Source organism: Mustela nigripes, chromosome 1 (assembly GCF_022355385.1).
Source record: "Mustela nigripes isolate SB6536 chromosome 1, MUSNIG.SB6536, whole genome shotgun sequence".
NCBI lineage: Eukaryota > Metazoa > Chordata > Mammalia > Carnivora > Mustelidae > Mustela > Mustela nigripes.
The window spans coordinates 135,866,377-135,888,115 of record NC_081557.1 but is presented as its reverse complement, the minus strand read 5'-3'; the positions used below and the strand labels follow the sequence as shown (position 1 = coordinate 135,888,115).

The window sequence follows — 21,739 nt, the reverse complement described above, 5'->3', positions numbered from 1 at the left end:
TTTTTTAATTGCAGTTCTGGGGATCTTACTTTTAGCAAAACTTTGTTGGTTGGGGGACTTTTAAAGCAGTCTATTTCCTTAGCCAAGTCACGAAGGCTCAGACACTTTTCCTCCATGCCCGGGCTACACTAAGGTTAAACCGCAGCAAAGGAAAGAAACACACACCCGCTGTTTATTTGGGGGGAGGGGAAGTAAAGGTTTGCAGCTAAGTTATCACGATCCCTCGTGCCACCCCCGGTCTGGCACTCTTGGCTGACACGTACATCATCTATTAAATGTTGTTCGCGGACGCAGATACATAATATATTCATTTTTATCTTTGGTAAAATATAAATGAAATTGTCAGCGCGCTCGTGTCTGTTTGTTTGTATAAGGCTATCAAAAGAAGTCAGAGAGGAGGCTGTGGCCCGGATCCTGACCCTGATTGTATGAATAAGTAAGCAGGATGCAAGTGATTGGGTTAGATGCTGCGAAGATTTTTTTTTTTTTTTTTTTCAAGTTAGGAAGAGGGTAAAAAGACGGGGTGGGGGGGCAGGGAAATGATGCATCCCCAAATCCTCACACTTTTGCTCTTTTCAGTCAGTTGCTCTGCTGGCTTCTGCAGGCTTCTAAGGTCTCGCGGCGTAGAAATGCCTGCCCCCCACCCCCTTCCTCGGTCTCCCCTTTCAGTTCAGATGTGCTGATGTGCAGACCGGATTCATCTTCCCCGAGCGGCGGCGGCGGCGGCGGGCGCAGGCGGCGGCGGCAGCTCGCGCTCTACCTCCGGGTCCTGGCAGCGGCGGGGGCGCGGCGCGGGAGCCCGAGCTTCGGTGGCAGCTGAGCCGGCGGGGTGCCGCTCGCCCAGCCGCGGCCGCGGGAAGTTCGGCCGCCAGAAGGACGACCTGGCAGGCAGCGAGCGCCCGCTCCGCCAGAGCCGAGTTTGCCCGCAGCTGCCCCTCCCCGTCTCCGGGAGCCGAGCTCCTTACCTGCCCTCCGCCCACCCGCAGGCCTCTAGCCAACTTCTCCCTGCAACTGGGGGGTAACAGGCACTTCTTGCCCTCCCTACTGTCCCGACGGCACCCGCATGTCTCCGGACACCTGAACACCCCAGGGTCGCTGAGGAGCCTCCCGGCAGGGAGGGGAGCACCGGTTCCCTTGGCGCCGCACATCAGCGCGGACCGCGGACGCCTCACCTCCCGGTCCCGTCCCTTCCTTTTCCTCCAGGGGAGGAGGATGGGGTTGAAAACGCTTCCCCCGAGGATGCTTGTGTGGCTGGTGGCCTCGGGGATTGTTTTCTACGGGGAGCTTTGGGTCTGCGCTGGACTCGATTACGGCTACACTTTTGATGGGAGCGAAGAGGATAAAGCGGAGACGATAGACTACAAGGACCCTTGTAAAGCCGGTAAGTGCCTCTCCACGTCGGGACTGTGGCGTGCGGGGGGCTGCCGCGCTGCATTTCCGAGGGCTGGCGGTGGGAGCTCACCTGTTTCCTTCGCCCTCTCACCAGCCCCTCCGTCGCTCCATCCTTGCTCTCCTTTCCTTCTCCTCCCCACCCCCAAGTGGCAGTCGCCACGGCCCGAGTTGACTGGAGTTCTGTGCTAGTGGGATCGCATGCCAAGCTCCCGGCTCCCAGTTTGGGAAAAAATGTCCAGAGTTCGGATTCCCTTCCCCTCCCCCAGCAAAATGGAATAAGCCGTAAACACAGCTGGCTTGCCGTGGGTTTTAAATACCAGCACTCAGCGGGCTATAAGCATCTGAGGGGACTACACCTCCTCTTTGTTCCAGGGTGCGGTTCCCCAATGTTCGCCTGGGACCGAGTTGGTTAGAGTTCCCCAAAAGATGGGCGGGGATGGAATTGCCACCTCGGGACACCTTTGCTCCCTCTTTTGCCAGGGATCTCAAGTGTGGGATCCAGGCGAGAAGGGGATTGTGACGACCTTGGAAACTCTCACGCTAGATGGAAATCAAATGCTTTTGCCCATTTAAAATAAACCTAAAAAAAAAAAAAAAGCTCCAAGTTGTTACCCCATCCAAACTTGCGCCTTCCTTCCTGTGCACACCCCACCCCGGGAACTGCAGTTTGACCAGCACGGCCTGAAGCTCAGCTTCTCCTCGTCCGTCCGGGATCGCCCCGGGACCTTCCTCTCTACCCCGCGCGTCCAGCGCCTCGGCGGGTCTCCCCTCCCGCTCCGGGCGGTGCTTCCCTCCCGCCGCCTCAGGTCGCAGCCGCACGTGCCGCAGCCGGTGACCACGTGAGCGCAGTGTCCCGGGACTCCGGGGGCCTCCAGGTTCCTGGCCCTGTGGACTTGAGGTTGAGGTGAACCGAATTCATTGTGGACTCACGACTGACTTCGGAAGGAAGGTTACAGGGGTTGTTGGGGCCGACTTCACGGAGTTGTTTGTACGCTAAAGGCACGTTCTGTCCCGTCTTCTAGAGGTGTGGGCTTTGGCGAAGCAGAGGGAAGGGAGTGGGCAAAGCATCCAGAGTTCCTCGGTGTCTGTGGATTCTGTGCGGGCTGGGTGCGGATGTGACTGCGATTTCTTTCCCTTTCATAGCTAGGTAAACCTGACTGAACCTTTCTTGGTCCCAAAGGAAGGAGAAGTGCACACGGTGAAGGAAAATGCTGGAAATTCCCTTGTTAATTTGTACCGTTGATGACACATTGCTTTGACCAGGGGCCTATGAGTGTTCTGTGCACGTTATCAGATCTTTCTTCATGCGCGCTTACTGGAGATAGTTATTCAAAACTTAGGGTAGCTTAGTAGAAACTTGTCAGTCTGGAACTCGGAATTCTGGTTTAGTTCTATTTTGTTTATAAGTTTCCTCCTCTCCCCTTTAACACTCAGTCTATCCCACCAGAAGTTTCTCGGGCCTTCCCTGATGGTTTGTGGAACAAGACACCTTCCTGCTGTGATGGATGACTAATGGCTGGACAACCAGAATTCAGTACCATACAACTCCCCAAACATACTTTTTATTGAGGAATTAATTTTGAATCATGTTTGTAACTGGGTGAAAATTGTGTATTTTCTTGTTTTAGGTAAAGTAGAAATGACGTGGTATTTCTAAAGATTGTCTAGGAAAACATCTATTCTGAGGTTCTGTTGTATGAAAGATGCGACCAGCTATTAATATGAAAAAAACAGTGCATATGTATACATTGGCCTGATTTCAGGAAAATACAGTTTTCTATACAGATTCAAGAAAAAGTTTATGCCTTTTAAAAATCATTAATTTCAAGTATGAATATAAGAAGTGTCAAAAATTAGCTAGTACCATTTCAGAAAGTATGTTTTTAGACTTATATTAGAAATTGTCCAGAATAAGGTTCTGTGAGCATAACTAGTTTTTTTCTATTTAAGAATGTTTTCAATTTTAAAATTTAAGTGATTGCACCATGTGTATTGAAATCCGCCTCAAGCATGAATGTTTATTATTCTCAGCAAATAAACATCTAGGGCAAGAAAAAAAAACTTTAAGAGCATTTAATTTTTGCTTTTCCTTTAATACTGGTTTATTTTAGAGCATAACCTTTGAGTACAAGAGGCATACCTGTGTCTATATGTATATTGTATATGTATAATGAAAGAGAAATAAGAATGACCCAAGTGGAAAGCTGAGAAATTTATCTAAAATCTGAGATCACTTTTTAAATGGTCAACGCTGCTTTTTAAATTTAGTGACATGAAAGGGTTTAATTTGCCATCTTGGCTAAAGAGCAGTAAATTTTTTTTTTTTTTTTTTTTTTGTGCCCTCACTTTTGGCACTGTATAAGACAAAAGTTGTAATAACAGGGAAAAAAAAATTAAATAGCACATTGAACTCCCAAAACAAGAGTCAAAAAAAGGTCACTAAAATAAGAAATATGAGGATGGATCTGTGAAAGAAGGCCACACAAAAGCCAGAGAGAGTGCTCTCAAGATTCAGGGTCACCTTTGATCTGCCCTTTCCAAAGAGCAGAGAGGAGGGCATGGACCATAAAGTGTCCTTTCTGAACTTCTCTTATAGCTTTATAGATTTTAAGCACTTTTTAGTACATTATTTTAGATCAATACACAGCCCAATATAATGAAACTTGTTAATATTCCCATTACACAGATAGGGAAACAGATGCTCCACAAGGTCAAATGGTTGTTAAGATTAACCAGAACTTGATTTGAAGTCTCCTGTCAGCAAAATCTGGCATGCAATTAGGTAGATAGATAGATAAAATAATGACATTGTATCCTTAGCTGGCCTTTTGGAGGCCTTCCTTGAAATGCAAACAATAGAAGTTTGTCCAGGTTTACCTAGAATCTAGACCAATAGAAATGCAGGGACTTTCATATCTGATAAGCATGAAATGACTAAGAAGATAGATAGTTTCATCTTTTCCAAACCCAATTACAATATAAAGTCTTTGAAGATAGGTATCATACCTACTTTTTAATGTTCATCCCAGTAATAGATTATATTTGCGAAATACTATAATTTTTATACCTATGAGAACTCTAATTTCAAGTTCATGAAATTATTGGACAGAAAGGAAGCCTTGTGTTAATTGAAGTTTCACTTAGAAAGCCATTTTGGTATAAGTGAAAGTAGGTAAGTTAGTGCAGTGTAACTTAAGATATATTTACAATCCATTAGGACAGAATTTAGGTAATTAATCTCTTTCTATATATAGATAAACAGAAAGATGCAGATAATTCAAAGAGATATCTGATTGTCTTTCTTCAGCATAGTACATAGCCACCTGAGTTTGCAATCTTACTCTCTCTAGTTCAGAAGGTTCCTAAGGGACACTGGGAAGCTGATGCTGCAGGAAGTCATTCCAGAACAGAGACTGAGGTATCCTGTTTCAGTGTTGTACTGCTCCAATAGGTGTTAATCAGAGTGTTAATATCTGGAAGAGCCTGGGCAAATTTGGTGTGCAAGGTAATCTCTCAGATTTGTCTGGAGATTACCTGGAAAACCAGAGACCCAATAAACCAAGTCTGTATTCCCTACTTCCCCTTCCTCCCTTCTTTTCTCTTTTTGTATTTAAGGGGATATCCGGAAAGCTCAGGCAATTTATTTATTTTTTTTTTTTAAAGATTTTATTTATTATTTATTTGACAGAGAGAGAAATCACAAGTAGGCGGAGAGTCAGGCAGAGAGAGAGAGAGAAGCAGGCTCCCGCTGAGCAAAGAGCCCGATGCGGGGCTCGATCCCAGGACACTGAGATCATGACCTGAGCCGAAGGCAGCGGCTTAATCCACTGAGCCACCCAGGCGCCCCAAGCTCAGGCAATTTAAAATAGAATATGCAATAAAGAGGACGGAAGAATTTAGTATTTCAAATGATGGGGAGAGGCTGAGGAGACCGATGACGTAAAATGCTTGTCGAGAAGTTTGTCCTTATCCTTTTGGATAAGTATGAACACCTTGAAAAAAAAACCCTTTCTATCCTGAATCTTCTGAGTAAATGTCTCCTTTTCCTGGAAAAAATCCAAACATGATTAAAGGTCAGTGACTTGCAAGGTTAAATTTGCCTTTAGAGTGGCATATGCAGGCCTGTTTACCTAGAAATAGGCTTTTGGCTTCCTAAAGGGTTCTTCTTTCTGCTGTTCTTTATATTCAGGGTACCAGTGTCCTAGTATACTAATTCTTGGGATGATTTTCATAAGTTTATAATCTCTTGGTAAGATCTTCTCATTCTTTTGGTCCTCAGTGCTGTCTTTTCTAGCTTCAGAGTCAGCCTCCTAGGTATGATGTTTTAGAATTTGATGTTCAACCCTGTGTTGACTTTATTCTTTCATGATATTAAATATTGAAACGTATATTTCTTGGTCAGCACCTCTGTTGGTTGCCAAATGCTCATGTTAAAAATGCATTTCGTACAGTGGCTTCTCTTCACCAGCTCCTCTTCTCTTAGTTTTCATTCCTCAGAGCTTGTTTTTTCTTTTTTTCTTTTTCCTCCTCATGCTTCTGATGCCAACTTGGAAGTGGCCAAAGTAAGTTTCTGCAGAAGGATTGGAGAAACATTATATTTTATATAATTAAATTCTGTTCATCATTTGCCAATAGTGATTCTGTAGCCCTTGTTGTGAGGATCCATGTCCATTTTTGTCCCATAAATGGCAGTTCCTGTTACTAGGTATGAATTAGATAGACTAGTTTTTCTTAAATATATCTCTCAGTTTAAGAAAATATATTTTCTTAAATATAGAGTCAGCTAGCTTTCAAGCTCCTTTTTGTTTGTTGATTTACACATAGTCTCCTGAGATCTTCCCATTTTTGGCATCCAGTGAGGGTTCTGTCATTTGCAAGTTGAAAATCTAGCTGGAAGCCCTTCATTCAGGCAGTTCGGGTAGTAAATAATGGAATCTTTATGATTTCTAGCTCAGTAGGTGGTGTTTGGGTCCTCCCTTCCCTGTTTAGGCCTCCTTAGTCTATAGTGGGACAGTTAAAAGTGTGTAAGAGCCTCGCAAAGGCTTTTTGAGAAAGTTAGTATATAATTCCATGTTTTTCATCTTGCCAGCATGATGGCTCACTTTTCTATGAAAACCTAATGTATGCCATGTATGGCTTCTTCTACAAAAACCATATTGTCTCCCCTATGGTATATGTAAGAATCTTATTTTTGTGTATCTTAGCAGCTTCCCCTGATTTAAAACTTAGTGTCACTTGTCTGTAGTTAACATCACATTTTTGTCAACCTTAAGAATATTAGTCACATTAATGATCTCTTAGGCCTCTTCATCAGTGAGTGTATTGGACAGAGATTAGCCTTTAAATTTTTCTAGAACTCAGGTAGATGATAACAGGTGTTAGTTATTTACCATCATTACCTTTTGTCTCTTTAGAATATTATCTATTGTTTTTAATATCACCTTAGACTGATCCGCTTAAAATATTTAAAACTAGGACCTCCCTAAGCTTTTCTAAGAATGCTTAGAAAAGACAGAGGTAAATAATCCATTTAAAATGAGGCCTTGCACATCCTGCTGGGACCATCTGGTGTCTGGGGAGGTGGGGGAAAGGGGCTGTGCTGCTCCCCTGAACTGTAGGAGAGCCCCCTGCAGCATCTTGAGCCCATAGCTAGGTCTGGGCCAGGCCTAGTTCAGGTGGCTGTAAAGGTTTTCGGGGATGTAGGATATCCTCTACTGGGGGAATTTTGAGGCCTCTTACAGTTCTTTAATATTCAGAGATCTGGAATTAATCCTGGGCTTATCCTTCCTAAATGAAGGAGTGAAGAGTCCTCTCCATAGCTCTGGATCCGTTGGAATGATTTAGCAATATGGCTTTAGTGGTTTATTTCCTTTAGTTATCTATTGAATAATGATGCTTAGGGAGGAACATTAAAAAAAAAAAAAATTATAGCCTTAAAGCTATGGAATGAATTGCATAGAATGTGTTCTTTCCCAGAAAGTAGGAGGGAGGGAATCCCTTGGTTATTTATTTAGTTCTTGCCATTGTCAGCCCTGAAAATGGGATATTGACTATTAAATTTGAGACATTGTGGGTTGGCTAATGGAATGCTTGTTTTGTCAGCTCTTTACAAAGTGTGTGCTAATCCTGCCAGGTTTTAAGGAGCTCAGCTATATATTTGTATTAAGAAGTATTGTAAATTAGGTGTTAATTGAAATCTAGAAAGTGAACCAAGGAGGCATTTGTTTTACTCAGCTCTTCTCTTGCAATTTACATTTAAACTATTTGCTATGGACCATATTTTAAAAAAACCAAAAACCAAAAAACACAACACTTTCTTGATTGCTAATAGTTGTAAAAAGTTGAAACCATACATTAAGATGGCCAGAAGTACTCTCACATGTATTATTTTTCCCAAACAAAATCTAATGTGGTATATTAATATCCTACTCAAAGCATGCACCTTAATGTTAAACAAAACAAAACAAAACAACAACATTTCAATAGTTTTTAACACACTACACCATTTTACAAATCAGGGGAGTTACGTGGAGATGGAGACACAAAGCATATTTTTACTATTGGCATTTGATGTCTTTCCTATGTTGTGAACCTCCAATTAATGACAATTCTTGTGTTGGGGAAGGCAGGAGGTGTAGGAGGGTACAATAGTTGCTTCATTTTTTATATTTCTTATCTGCATTAAACTGTTAGCACATGGACTGGGTACCACAGGGACTCTTCCAATGGCCCCTGGCCTGGTAGCCGATCTTAGCATTTTTGAACTCTTTAATTTGGCCATGCGAATGATTTGAAGTGTTTATTAGGATAATCTTTATTCTTGAGCAACATTGAGAACCCCATTGGCATCAGTTCTGTGGCCTAGTGATATTGAAAGGATGGCACTCCATTCCTCTGGGCTCATCTTTCTGATCACAAATACCTAGTAGATGAGAGTTTATGATATTTTGTGTTTTGTATTCAGATTATTGTGTTGTTAAGTATACCTCATATGTAGAAGTCAATCTTTTGAAATATCCTAAGGAAGAACATCACACATAACTAGAAAACAGCCACATGGAGAGCTTTCTAGAGAATGAATTCTTAGACCCCCATAGGTCTCACCTAACTGGGAATTGCCTTTGTGACTCGTGTCAAAATAACATAGTTCCTATTTTCACATTAAACATTTTAAATGATCTCTTATCTTCACCATGTCTCCATCAATTAATATTTTTGTTAGCCGATTTGGACACATGAGGAAACAGACTCAGAAAGGTTCAGGGCCTGGGCTGCCATGGCACTTGCTAAGTGGTGAGAACTTGAACCCTGGTTCTGTATTTCAGATGCCTTTCTTTCTTTGAATCGCCTGCACTGGCTCTTCAGCCAGTACAAATACATTAAGACTAGAAATTGATGTGGTGGTGTTATGCCACGGGCATCTATCCATTGTGGCAAATGATTTTCTTTAGCGAGGATATGTCTTGCCCTCAACATTCTTGCATTTATGACCCATCTACTAATTTGTCAGGGGGCCAGTATTTTCCGTTGCATGAACTATAATATAGGGCAGACCATTGTCCCTTTCAAAAGAGTGTTGTCTAAGTGTGGGAAGTTGCAAATGAAATGCCCAGTTATGTATGGGACAAATAAAAATGCCCATCACTAGTTTTAATAGAGTTAGAGAAATATGTGAGTGCTAAGTAGTGTCAGGGAGACACTGCTGCCCGTTGTCCCAAGTATTTAATTGTGACAGCAGGCTTTTCATGTTGAGTAAGGCAGAGGTTGAGTTAGATTTGAGCAGAATTCCGTCATTAGTGTCCCATTCTTGGCACAGGCTCTGAAGTTCTCTGTGGTATGTGTTAAATTGTTTCACACTTTAGATTTGCTGTCTGAGTATTCATTCAATGCATGATTTTGAGCCCATAAAGAGTGTGAAGAATATCCTTACAAATGCAGCCAATGCAGGAAAGTGGTTTACTGTGTACATTATGTATGTAAATGATGTGTGAATGCCTTTGAGAAAACAAATATGCTGTGAGAAGGCTCTTAAATAACTATCTTTTCAATCCTAACTTGTCTAAAAGCCCTAAGGTCAAAAGCTTGAAAGCTTTAGCAGATCCTAGGGTTAACTAAACTTCTTGGAACTCCAGTGTGGTCTCCTAAGACTAGGAAGTCTGGCATGTTCAAAATATATACTTTATATAATATTTACTAAGTTACAATTTCTTTGAAGAAAACATGCTACTTTTAGCAAATTGTCCTGTATTCTAGAAGGAAGAGTTCCTGTTTGTATTTTTTCTCAGACAAATGGGTAAGAACAGAATGTGGAGAAACAGGCTTACCTTTTCTGAAGTTTTCTTTTTTTCTAAACTTAAGAACCAAGGGTACATTTTTTATATGGACATTTTAGTCTCAGGGGAAGAAATAGTATATACCTGGGTAGACTGTGGCCTGCAGGCAGTGACCAGCGAAGGAATAGTTAGGATTTGCCATTTGGAATGGATAGCAGAATTAATGACCTAAATCAGGGGTTTGTGTTGCCTTCTATTTCTGTGGGGAAAGAGATTTGTGAGATTTGCTGGGTAAACTTGTGACAGGAGAAAAAAAAAAAAAAGATATCGATTATAATAAGATATACTCCAGTGTTTCCAAGATTACAAAATTTATAATAAGAAAAAAAATTTACAATAAGAATAGATTTCTGGGGCACCTGGGTGGGTCAGTGTGTTCAGCCTCTGCCTTTGGCTCAGGTCATGATCTCAGGGTCCTGGGATCTAGCCCAGCATCAGATTCTCTGCTTAGCGGGGAGCTCTGCCTGCCTCTCTGCCTACTTGTGATCTCTGTCTGTCAAATAAATAAAATTAAAAAAAAAAAAAAAAAGATTTCCAATGGTGGAAGGGGCTTTGTATATAAAACTGTATGAAAATGAAGACAGTACCTTATATCTTAGTTCTGTTTTGAATGGTAGCTGTAGCTTAGTGTTTCAAGGTAACTTACCATATGTCGTCCAGTGATAGAGTCAGAATTTGAATCCAGAACTCTGGAATTCCATGTGTTGCCACATTGCTGCTGCTGCTGCTGCTGCTTCCTCTTCTCTCTCTCTCTCCCCCTCTCTTGGATAGGTGTATTTTTGAAAATTGGGGTTGGTTTCAAAATATTTTTTTAAGAATTCAGGGAGACAAAATAGTGCACCTGTTAAAAACTTGGGGTCTGGAGTGAGATGGGCATGACTTCTAATACCAGACTCCCCCACATGGTGATAGTGTGCAGCTTTTTAAAACCCTTCTTATGCTTCAGATTTCTGACCTGTAAAATGGAGATGTTGTTATGATCCTCATGGTGTTATTACATGAACATAAAGTGAAAATCACTCTGTCTGGAACATAGTAAACACTGTATAATTTTTACTCCTAGTACCAAAAAATAGGAAGTAGAGGATTTTTTTTTTTTTAATATTGCAGCTACTTGTTTGTGGGAAGATGATCTTTATAAAAACGTTTGTAGATAAAGTTCTTTTTTCTTGTCATATATAAAAATGCATTCATAGTCCAAGTCCTCTAAATCTTGCATTTGACAGGTTAAATTTCCAAATGGAAAGGTGAGGGAGATTTGGAAATGTAACAGGGATTACTAATATACACATTTCTTGGTACTGTTCTCTTGGCTATTTCCTAAAATGCTTAATAGACCCAAAATATATTGACAATTTTTAATGCACATTGACTAATGTGTGAATAGAATCTTGGCTATATAGTCTTTCATTAATTTCTGGTACAGATTTTATTTGCCATCTGGATTAACTTGAAGAGCTTACATACAATCCTATGTTTACATAGAGCTGAGTTTAAGCACATGGCTGTAAGCTACAAATATTCATAAACTCATCAAACCCTTATTGAACATTTACTGTGGATGAAACATGGATTTATCCTTGGAATTCTAGAAGTGTGAAATATGATACCAAGCCTGACCTGGTATAAAGTTTTAACTTTATCATTCTTAGGTAGATGATATTTTCTGTGTAAATAGTTGCTTATATAATAATCACTTAACTGGGCTAAAGTTATTTCAATCTATGCATTTGAAAATGGGTACTATAATAAATTGTGACAATCAAGATATATATTCTTATACCTCTTTCCTGGAATTTTCTTTACTCATGATATATGAGGAGGAAAGTTTTGTGGAGAGCATAAAAACTTTTAAGAAAGTACTTTGCAGACTTTGTTATTTGGCAGTGGATTGGGATGGGGTGTAACCAATAATTACTTATGCAATTATTTGGAAGAATCTGTATTGGTAATTTGATTTCCATTTATTTTTCTCAGATAGCTTGATTTAGAAATTTCAACTTCTTTTTGTCATATTTTCCCACATTATCTACTAGATTATGTTTCTGTCCTTCACACAGTATCTTTATCCTTAAATGTATTTAAATGTACATGGTTGACTTTTTCTTTGTTTACAGGTCCAGGAGAAGCAAAAACAAATGGTAAAGGAAAAAAAAAATGTCTAGTCTTTTCACTTGCAGTATTTTACTGTGGTTTTGAAAAGCATATATAAATTTTACTTTCTTTAAATAATTTTTTGTGGGTAGTGGTATGGCAATTGGAAAACAAACTGGATTGGTAGTAAGAAATGTAATTTCCATTACTGTCTCTTCTGTTGTATTTGGGTGTAACCTTGGGGATGTCCCTTGATTTTCTGGGACCAGAGTCTCTGAGGTTTAGAAATCTCTAAGACTGTCCACGTTACAAAGTTTTCTGAATCTTTGTGTCCCTGATATCAGAAGTAAGATCTCTACTGAGGTGGTACCTGGAAGCTGCAGGGTCAATGGCCTGTACTGTTCAGTGAGAGGGAAAGGAAGATGCTCACACGTCTCCAGTGGGCACTTTTGTTAAGGTCCCCCCTCAGGTTCCTCATGGCTCTGGCCAAGTCCAGGCAGCCAACAGACTGCAGCTGCAATCGCTGTGGAGCTCCTTGACTTGACTTTGCCAGAATTATCACTGAAAACTTTTATGCATAATTTCCCATTCCTCTTTCCCAGCCTCTGTCCATCTGTAAAAAATTTGTCAAAACAGGGACCAGGTACGTAGGCTTCACCTATGTGCTCTTCAGGATGTGTTAGTATCACATTACCGTTAGAATAAAATGTTACTTGTTTGTTTCACAGGAAAGATGATTGCTTGTCAATGAGCAGAAAATGGCCAGTAGAGGAGGGAGAATTCAGTTCTTTCAAGTTTGAGGTCAATATTCATAATGGAGAGAACAAGAGCTATCAGCAAAGAATCTATGGGACAGTTTTTCTGGCTTAAAGCATTTTATGAAATGTACAATATATTAAAAGATACATTCTTATATCAATTAACTGCATATCTATCCTGAATACATTCTTTCACTTGATACCAGTGTATATTATTATCTCTATAAAATTTAGTTTCATAAGCCTTCAATTTATCTGAATTGTCTAGTAAAGAACTACTTTTTTCATCATAAGTTAATTCATTTTATGTATTCATTTTTTTTTAATGAAGAGTCTTAAATTCTCAAACAAATCTTTGCCAAAGGAGGTTTTCATTCTTGAGCTTTTATAAGAGTAAGGAATGAACTCCAATAGAAATTAGTCACAGTAATCTAGGTGGTGTGGTTTTACTTAAAGAGCACTGGATATTGTGTTAGGAGAATCAGGTGCAAGTCTCAGGTCTTCTGTGTTTAATTCTGTTATTTTGGTCTACTTATTTAATGCTGCTGAACTTAAAATCATTTGTAATATTGGGATAGTATTACCTCATCTATGAAACAAGTAAGGATTAAATGCCTAAGTGTGATGCACTGTACAGATGTAAACTAATACAGCCAATATTTTATGCCTGGTGTGTTTCAGGAAGATGGGGAGATACATATAAGATATAACCCCTCCTATAGTGATTTCAGTATCTACCTGAAAAAGGGCAACACATGTTTCAGTTGTCAGTATGAAAGTTCAATAAGCAAAATATCGTGGTAACTTGGAGGAAGGAATGCATTATATTTGGGATTGGAAAGGCTTCTCAGGGAAGGTGAGTTGGATCTCAGTCTTGTAAGTTTTTCTCTGGGACAAAAGGTGGTATAAAACCTTATAGAGTCAAGTAACTAAGATAAAAAGTGAAGCGGTGAAGATTCATGGAATTTTAGGAAAGAGGAGGTGGGGGGAGGTGATAAATAGTCGACTGTAGGTAGTGCAGAGGGTATGTAAGTTTTTGTGCTTTGGCAGGAAATGATTTGGGAAGGTGCAATGTGAAGGATTTTTAATGCCCAGGGGAGGGTGATCCTGATCCCCTTTGTAACAGGATGGGAAATTACTGGAAATTTATATCAGATTACTGGCTTGATAACAACCTTATGTTTTAAAGGTAACTGAGTATGTAAAGCATGGTCTGATATGGTAGCTGTAGGAGGTAAGAAGCAGGTGGGAACAGGTAGACTTGTTACAGCTATAGTAAAAATAGTGGCAAGTATTGATGAGTGTTTGCAATTGTACTGTGGCAGTAGTTATAGAAAAGAGGGATTAAGTTTAAGAGACCAGTCACCAAGTGGATAGCCTTGGGGTGAGGGTCAGAAGGTAGAAGAAAAGGAGGACTCAAGGATGATGGTTCCATGGTTGCACACTTGAATGAGTGGGTAAACAGGGATACAAAAGAGCAAGGTAAGAAACACATCATCATCATCATCATCATCATCATCATCATCATCATAGTTTGTCTTTTGTAAAGCAAATAAATTTGGTTTTAAGATCCCTTTGAGTTTTACATACCTGATGTTTTTATGTTGTTATTCTTCAGGGGTATATTGGTTATATTTGGACTTTGGTATTCTTTATTAACTTTGAAAGCAGTTGTCATGTTCCATTGTTTAGACTAGAATTGCCTTGAACCTATGAATTAATTTAGTGAGAATTATTTTTATGATATTGAGTCTTCTAATCCACGAACATGGTATGTACCTGCATTTATTTAGACTTTCTTTAATACTGTTTAATACATTTTTAGTATTTTTAAGCATAAAGGTTTTTTTCTGCATGTTTTGACACATATATTCATATATTTTCTATTTTCTGATGATATAAATGTAGTATTTTATAAAATTTCTTTTAAGCCATTTGCTGCTATTGTGTAGAAATGTATTTGATTTTTGAGGTTTACTTTTTACTGCAAATCCTTGCCAACCTCTCACTCATATTAATAATTTATCTGTATGTTCTTCACACAGGTAATCAACTTATCTGCAGTAAACCTGCAGCTTTGTTTCTTCCTTTACAATCCTATGCTTTTAATTTAATTTTAGTTTTCTTGCTGATATGTGCTAATAGTTTTCCAGTGTTATTTGGAAATGATGATTGAGGGCTAGATTACCCTATTCTGAATTTTAAGTAGAATGTTTTAAATTACTTATTAACTATGCTATTTTGTGTCTTTAAAAATTGATATTTTTTATCAGATTAAAGAATTCTGCTTTTATTGAGATGATATGATTATTTTTATTTTACCAGTTAGTGTGGTGTATTCGAATAATTGATGTACTAATATTAACTCATTTCGCATTTCTGGGATGAACCTAGTTTGAACATAATCCATTATTCTTTTTACACCCTTGTATTCTGTTTATCAATATGTACTTTAGAATTTTTTTGTTTCTGTGTTCATAGTTAAATTGGCCTGACTTCTTTTATTGTTCTTACTGGGTTTTGGTGTCAAGGTTGTGTTAGCCACATACTCTGGAATATTTTGTGGAAGATTGGAGTTATTTGTTCTTTTAGTAAATTAAAAGTATTATTTTTGTTTCTGTCCAGTGTTTAGCATTACTAACAGTTTAGGACAAGTTTAAACTGAATTATCTGCTTGAGTTTATTAGGCTACCATGGTAGTATAAATTTAGAATGCAAACTTACTTTAGGGATGATTTTTGCCTATGACATTTGAGAGGATATTTGCTTTTCTCTCTCTTATTTAGTTTTAAGCTTCCAGATAATCAGATTTTGTGCAGTTACCTGGGGTGACATGGATTTAATTTTCATTCTTCCTTATATTCAGGCAGGCCAGATTTAGGAGTCTCAGATTTTGGGGGGGTTATCTATTATACTTTACAGCTTTGGTGAGCCTTGTACTGTCTTCTTTCTTCTGAACCCTGGTTAATAACAAAATTCAATAATCAGGTCATCTAGGCTTGGTAAATCCCTTCACTTGAGAGTTGGTTTTAGTCTTCTGCCTATTTTTCTGTGTTCCCTCCTTCACTCAAACATGAAGATGTTTATTCATCCTGTCATACATGCAGAAAGATTTTTAAAATATTTTATCCACCATTTTAGTTATGCAGGAAGCTCTGTTACCTAGTCTGCTAGGTAGACTACTTACCTTACCTAGACTGTTACCTAGTCTGTTACCTAGTTGGTAGAGACAGCAGTCTTTATAAAAGGTTTTAAATATTAAAAAGGACTTTATAATGCTGAGTATCTTCAAGGAATTTCTTTTGGAATTTATAAATTATGATGAGTAAATGGCTTTATTTAAAATTAATTTATCATCTTATGTTAAATGTAAACATAAGGTCCTTTATGAGAATATACCACATGTCTAGTTTGGTTCGTAATGATTCAGCCACCATTTGTTTTAGCTGACTTTTCAGGACATTCATTCAGTTTCGGGTATGCGCAAGAACTCCAGAAGTTTCACGAATTTTTTGTGAAGATTTCATTGTAAATGTAAACATTTGCATGCCCTTCACTTGGAAGTATTCAATTCAGATGTCATGGGGAAAGAAAATCCCTATGTAACTCAAACTAGCCATTAAGATTTGCAAGGGAAAGACACTGCTTGAAGGAAGCAGTATGCAGTTTACCTGCACTGACTTGCTGCCTTAAGGCAAATACGATTACTTTTTAACTTTGTTAGAAAAAGCTAGTATTATGCTTTTCACTAATTTACTATAATGTAGATCAGGAATGTTTTTTAGCATATTTTGATATTTAATGCTTTCTGTTTTACTGATTTTGAAAACATAGAGAAGAAACCCATCATTATTTAATCTCTTTAATTTTTCAAATTAATAAGGTTTTTCTTGTTTTAATTTAAAATAAACAGAATTTCTTTAACCTCTTCTCACATGGTTATTAAAACTTTTACTAATATGACTTTAACCTCAATTAACAACTCTTTCAACATGACATTTCATTTCAAAGAAAATATTATTCTCTAGTTTGTAAGAATATACCTCTGAAGGTACTCGTAGAAATTATAGTCTGAAACTCCTCATATTAGAGGCACTGCAATGCTGTTTTGAAGTTCTAACCAATCCCAGTTATCATGCTTAACCTATTTAAAACAGATTTTGCAATTAGGTAGAGTTGGAGGTGGTGATTTTATTATGTACGAATGGAGGTGAGTTAGTGAATATATCATTTACTGATTCAGTATGGTTTCCTGAAAACATGGACTAATGATTTTTTTTTTCAAATAAGCATTGCTTTCTCTATGCCTCTTTGAAAGCACAGATACTCTTTGCTTAGGAAGGATCAAGTCATTAACATGAAAATTACTAACATGGAAGATTAGGTCAGTTTTATAAATGTACCAGGAACAGAAAATAAGAAGGTGGAGAATGGAACTCTGAGGATAATCGTATCCTACTTCACTTTGCTCTTGGGTAGCTCCTGGTCTGGATACCTCTTACCCTTAAACTTTTGTATTCTTTTATTGGGCGCCTCTGCATTATGCCCAGTTTTTCTTGCTTAGCTTTGATCTGGGTTGTGGTTATAGAAATGTTTTTCCCTAAAGAAGTTTTTCTGACCTTACTTTAGAAGAGTTCATCTTCAAGATTGGTAGCTATTTTTGTCAACTTCAGTCCTTGTCACAATTCCAAATTGTGCTTGTCATTTTGAGTCATCAGTGAGCAGGTAGGTTTGTACTGGGCTTTTGAATGAGTGTTTCACTTGATAGTCCTATAAACTTGGTTATAATAATCATAATTTTTAAACTGTTTTTTTAAATTTTTAAATTTTTCTTAAAGATTTTATTTATTTATTTGACAGACAGAGATCACAAATAGGCAGAGAGGCAGGCAGAGAGAGAGGGGAAGCAGGCTCCCTGCTGAGCAGAGAGCCCCATGCAGGGCTTGATCCCAGGACCCTGAGATCATGACCTGAGAAGAAGGCAGAGGCTTTAACCCACTGAGCCACCCAGGCTCCCCTAAACTGCTTTTTAAGTAAGTTTTTTTTATCTAGTTTTTCACTACTTAAAGAAAAATTGATCCAAATTGAATAATCATATTTCTTGAAATGGGATTGATAAAGTCTTATTAAATTCAAACTATGTGGAGACTATCATTGTGTCTGAAACAACTAAAAAACTGGACAAAGTATAAGGAATAATAGTTCTAAGATGTTGATCATCAAGCAACAAAGGACAGTGATTTTGGGGAGATAGGAAGTAAAAGGTGAGCCTTATGACTACATCACCTTACTGAGGAGAATCCAGACAGATACCAAAAATTTCCCTATATTGAATATATGGAGCTGGGAGTCCAGAATTCAAGGCAGCTAGAATTTGCAAGGCAAAATACCACAGGGGAGATTGAGGCACAGAGAAAAAGCTCTGGAGATCTGCAGAGAATCCCCTTGTTCTAATCTAACCAAATAGCTGACCACTGATTAGTGTCTTCATGTAAGAAGACAACCCAAAGCTCGGGAAATAACTACCCTAAAAAGATAAGACAGAAAAATCCTTGGAACTCACACAGAGCTGGTAATAGTATTCTCTTCCCCCCTAGCAGAAAGGAAAAATTCCACAATTTACTGGATATCAGGTAGATATCTCGAGAAGCGTTTTTCCAGAGTCTTGGGAAAAACTTAGCTCTAGACTAAAAACTGTTCTGGTCCTTTCTAATGAAGTTTGAAAAAAAGACCAAAAAGTATCCAAGTAACTTCATTTTCCCAGAACAAAACTCATGAATATTTATGGGAATATAAAAATATCCAGCAACCAGCAAGTTAAAATTCAATCAGTATTATATCTGGCATGCAATCAGTATTGCAGCATTGCTTTAAGAGGCAAAACAAAAACAAACAAACAAACAAAAACCACTCCTCCAAACAAAAAGAAAACTTGAAAGCAATGGGAATGTCTATCGTTAAGAAAGTGGTTGATTAAAATATGTTACATGGTTAGTAGAGAATAAAATGAAGCTCTTGAAAGAATTAGTTTAGCATGTATCTCTTGGTTGACCTAGAGAGATATTCATGGTATAATAAATGAAGAAAAATTGAGTTCCAAAAATGCACAAAAATTATGTATTTGTCTATATATTATTTATATATGAAAGATAAAGAAATAGAAAAAGTAAGGAAGGTACACACCAGAGTGATAGTATTTGTTATCTCAGGAAATGGAACTGAAGTAGGGTATGGAGACCATATGTAAGCATACCTGACTTTATTATACTTTACTTTATTGAACTTTGTAGATATTGTGTCTTTTTAGAAATTAGAGTTTGTGGCAACTCTGTATTGAGCAAGTCTGTCTGTTAATACCATTTTTCCAATAGCATATACTTATTTCATGTCTCTGCAACACATTTTGGTAATTCTCACAATATTATAAAACTTTTAAAATTATTTTTGTTATGATCTGTATCAGTGATTATGATTTGCTGGAAAGCTCAGATGATGATTAGCATTTTTTAGTTGTAAGGCATTTTTAAATTAAGGTATATACATTGTTTTTCTTTTTTTGACAGTGCTATTATACACTTTGTAGTATAGCTTTTCTTTTTTTTTTTTTTTTTTTTAAGATTTTATTTATTTAGTTGAGAGAGAGAAAGTGAAAGAGTGTGAGAGGGGAGACGGTCAGGGTAGAAGCAGACTCCCTGCAGAGCTGGGACCTGATGCAAGACTTGATCCTGGGACTCCGGCTCATGACCTGAGCCAGAGGCAGTGGCTTAACCAACTGAGCTACCCAGGCACCCTGTAGTATAGCTTTAACCTAATTTTTATATGCACTGGGAAACCAAAACATTCATTTGACTCATTTTATTGCAATATTTGCTTTATTGAGGTGGTAAGGAACAGAACCTACAATATTTGCCAATAATTTTTCTTTAATATAATTTAATTATTTCACTTGTAAAATAAGCATAAATTATCTCATAATTTTTGATCTTTAAAATATTTAAGAGAAAAAATAATTACAAAGACTATATGGGGATATTAAAGATCATTATGATATAAAATGACAATATAGAAATATTAATTTGACTATAAACTTTGATTTTACAACCATAAAAATGAGAGATGCATGTGGATAAAAACCAGTAAGAACTTCAGATTTTTTCTAAAGAATGCAAGATATATATATATATACACCCCCTCTTTTTATATCTGAATACTTGTGGGCAATAATGATAGCTCTCTGATATAAAGTATGTAAAATATAGATGCATGTGGACAAAGTGTAGATGAGAAAATGTGAAAATGAACAGTGTTAGGATGGCAGGTTATGAATCATTTTGTGTTTTCAATTTCCCCGAACTTTATATAATGTTGTACTGTCTTTATAATAAAAAGTAGCTCAAAACCCAAGAGGGCTTGCAAAGAACCACAAGAATATGATTTACAATGAGGAGAAAAATCAATAAAATAAAAGCATCTCAGAAATGATACAGATGATAGGACTAGTAGAGAAAGATATTAAAGTAATTACAATGGCATTTCATATGTTTAAGAAGCTAGAGAAAATTTTTAATGTGTTATGTGGAATACGAAGTATATAAAAAAGACCCAAATCTAATTTATAGAGAAGAAATATCCAGTGACTGAGATTAAAAATACACTGGATGGTATTACCAGCAGATTTTATACATTGCAGAAGAAAAGATTAGTAAACATGAACACTGTAAAAGAAACTATGCAAAATGGAACACAAAGAGAAAAAAAGACTTTAAAGTTCTGAGTGAAGTGTCAGTGAGCTGTGGCACAAGGCAAGTGACTTACTATGCAAGTAACTGGAATTTTTAAAAAATATTTATTTATTTATTTGAAAGAGAGAGAGCACACATGCGTGCATGCACAGCACAGGGGAAGAGGGAGAGAGAGTCCCATGTTGACTCTGCGTTAAGCAGAGTCTAATGTGGGTCTTGATCCCATGACCCTGAGATCATGACCTTGAGCCTAAACCAAGTCATTCACGTAACTGAGTCATGCAGGGGCTGCACAAGTAATTGGAATTCTTAAAGGAGAAGAGATAAATGTGATGGTGGAACACAGCCTAGAAAACTATTGGAATAAATAATGACTGGAAATCTCTAAATCTGATGAAAACAATCAATCTGTTGATGCAATAATGTCCATAAACCCTTACTAGAAGAACCGTGTAGAAACTGCATGACGTCACAACATAATCATACTTTTAAATCCAGTGATAAAGAGAAAATATTAGACAAAGCAGAGAAAAGAGCACAGCACAGAGGAACATGTAAAGGATTTGTATATGGAGGAGCAAAGATCAGAATGACAGCTGGTTTGTCATTGTAAGCAAGGCACCTGGACAGGGGAGCAACGTCTTCAAAGTATTGAAGAAAACGTCAATTTAAAAACCTTTACTCAGTGAAGGTACCTTTCAGAAATGTAGGTGAAGTCCTTTTTCAGACATACAAAAGCTGAAGGAATTTGTAACTCTCCGACTTATCCTATAAGAAATGTCAAAAGAAGTCCTTCAAGTTGTGGGCAAAGAGCAACAGAGGACAATCTGAGTCTATGCAAAGGAATGAAGAACGTGGGGGATGATCACTATGTTGGTACACAAAACCTTTTCTTTCATTGTTTAACTCTCCTTTGTTGTTTAAACCTTTCCTTCTGTCCTGTCTTAATGTGTCTCATTTCACCAAGGATTTGGTGTTCTACATTCTCCCTATTTATTGTGACTTTCCATACTGCCCTTTAGTTCTTATCTCCTGTGCCATATTTACCTTGTTATGTTCCTCTCCCTGTTGTCTTCCTGTTTGCTGACCTACTCTGCTCATACTCCCTCCCTCCCTGAACTTACACACATGCACACACACACACACACACACACACACACACCTACTTTTGTAGTGGTGCAATTTGGTTAAAATTAGCATCAAATACAACTTGAGGAGATCCTATAATAATTAAGAGCAGTGAATATTGGAAATGTTTAGGGTTAGGGGCCGGAATGAAAAGAGTATCCGAATATGTTAAAACCAATGTTATAATTCTAACCTGTTTTCTAAAAGCATCATCAGTTGCTTATCAGACTCACTCTCACCAATGAGAGACCCCACAAATGTCCAGTGGGGCAGACCCTCATTATATCCTAGA

General features: G+C 38.0%; 1 protein-coding gene across 2 annotated transcripts in view; it reads left to right on the top strand.

Moving 5' to 3' along the window:
- The first annotated feature begins 1,198 nt into the window (after positions 1 to 1,198).
- Positions 1,199 to 21,739, top strand: part of TLL1 (tolloid like 1) — a 213,074-nt gene continuing 192,533 nt past the window's right edge. Inside the window, exon 1 of one of the 2 annotated variants that reach the window (XM_059374212.1) lies at positions 1,199 to 1,381. In XM_059374212.1, the coding sequence (XP_059230195.1) occupies positions 1,213 to 1,381 (169 nt within the window). In that variant the 5' untranslated portion in view covers positions 1,199 to 1,212. The remainder of the gene's footprint in view (positions 1,382 to 21,739) is intronic. The other variant, XM_059374213.1, reaches the window with a different exon arrangement.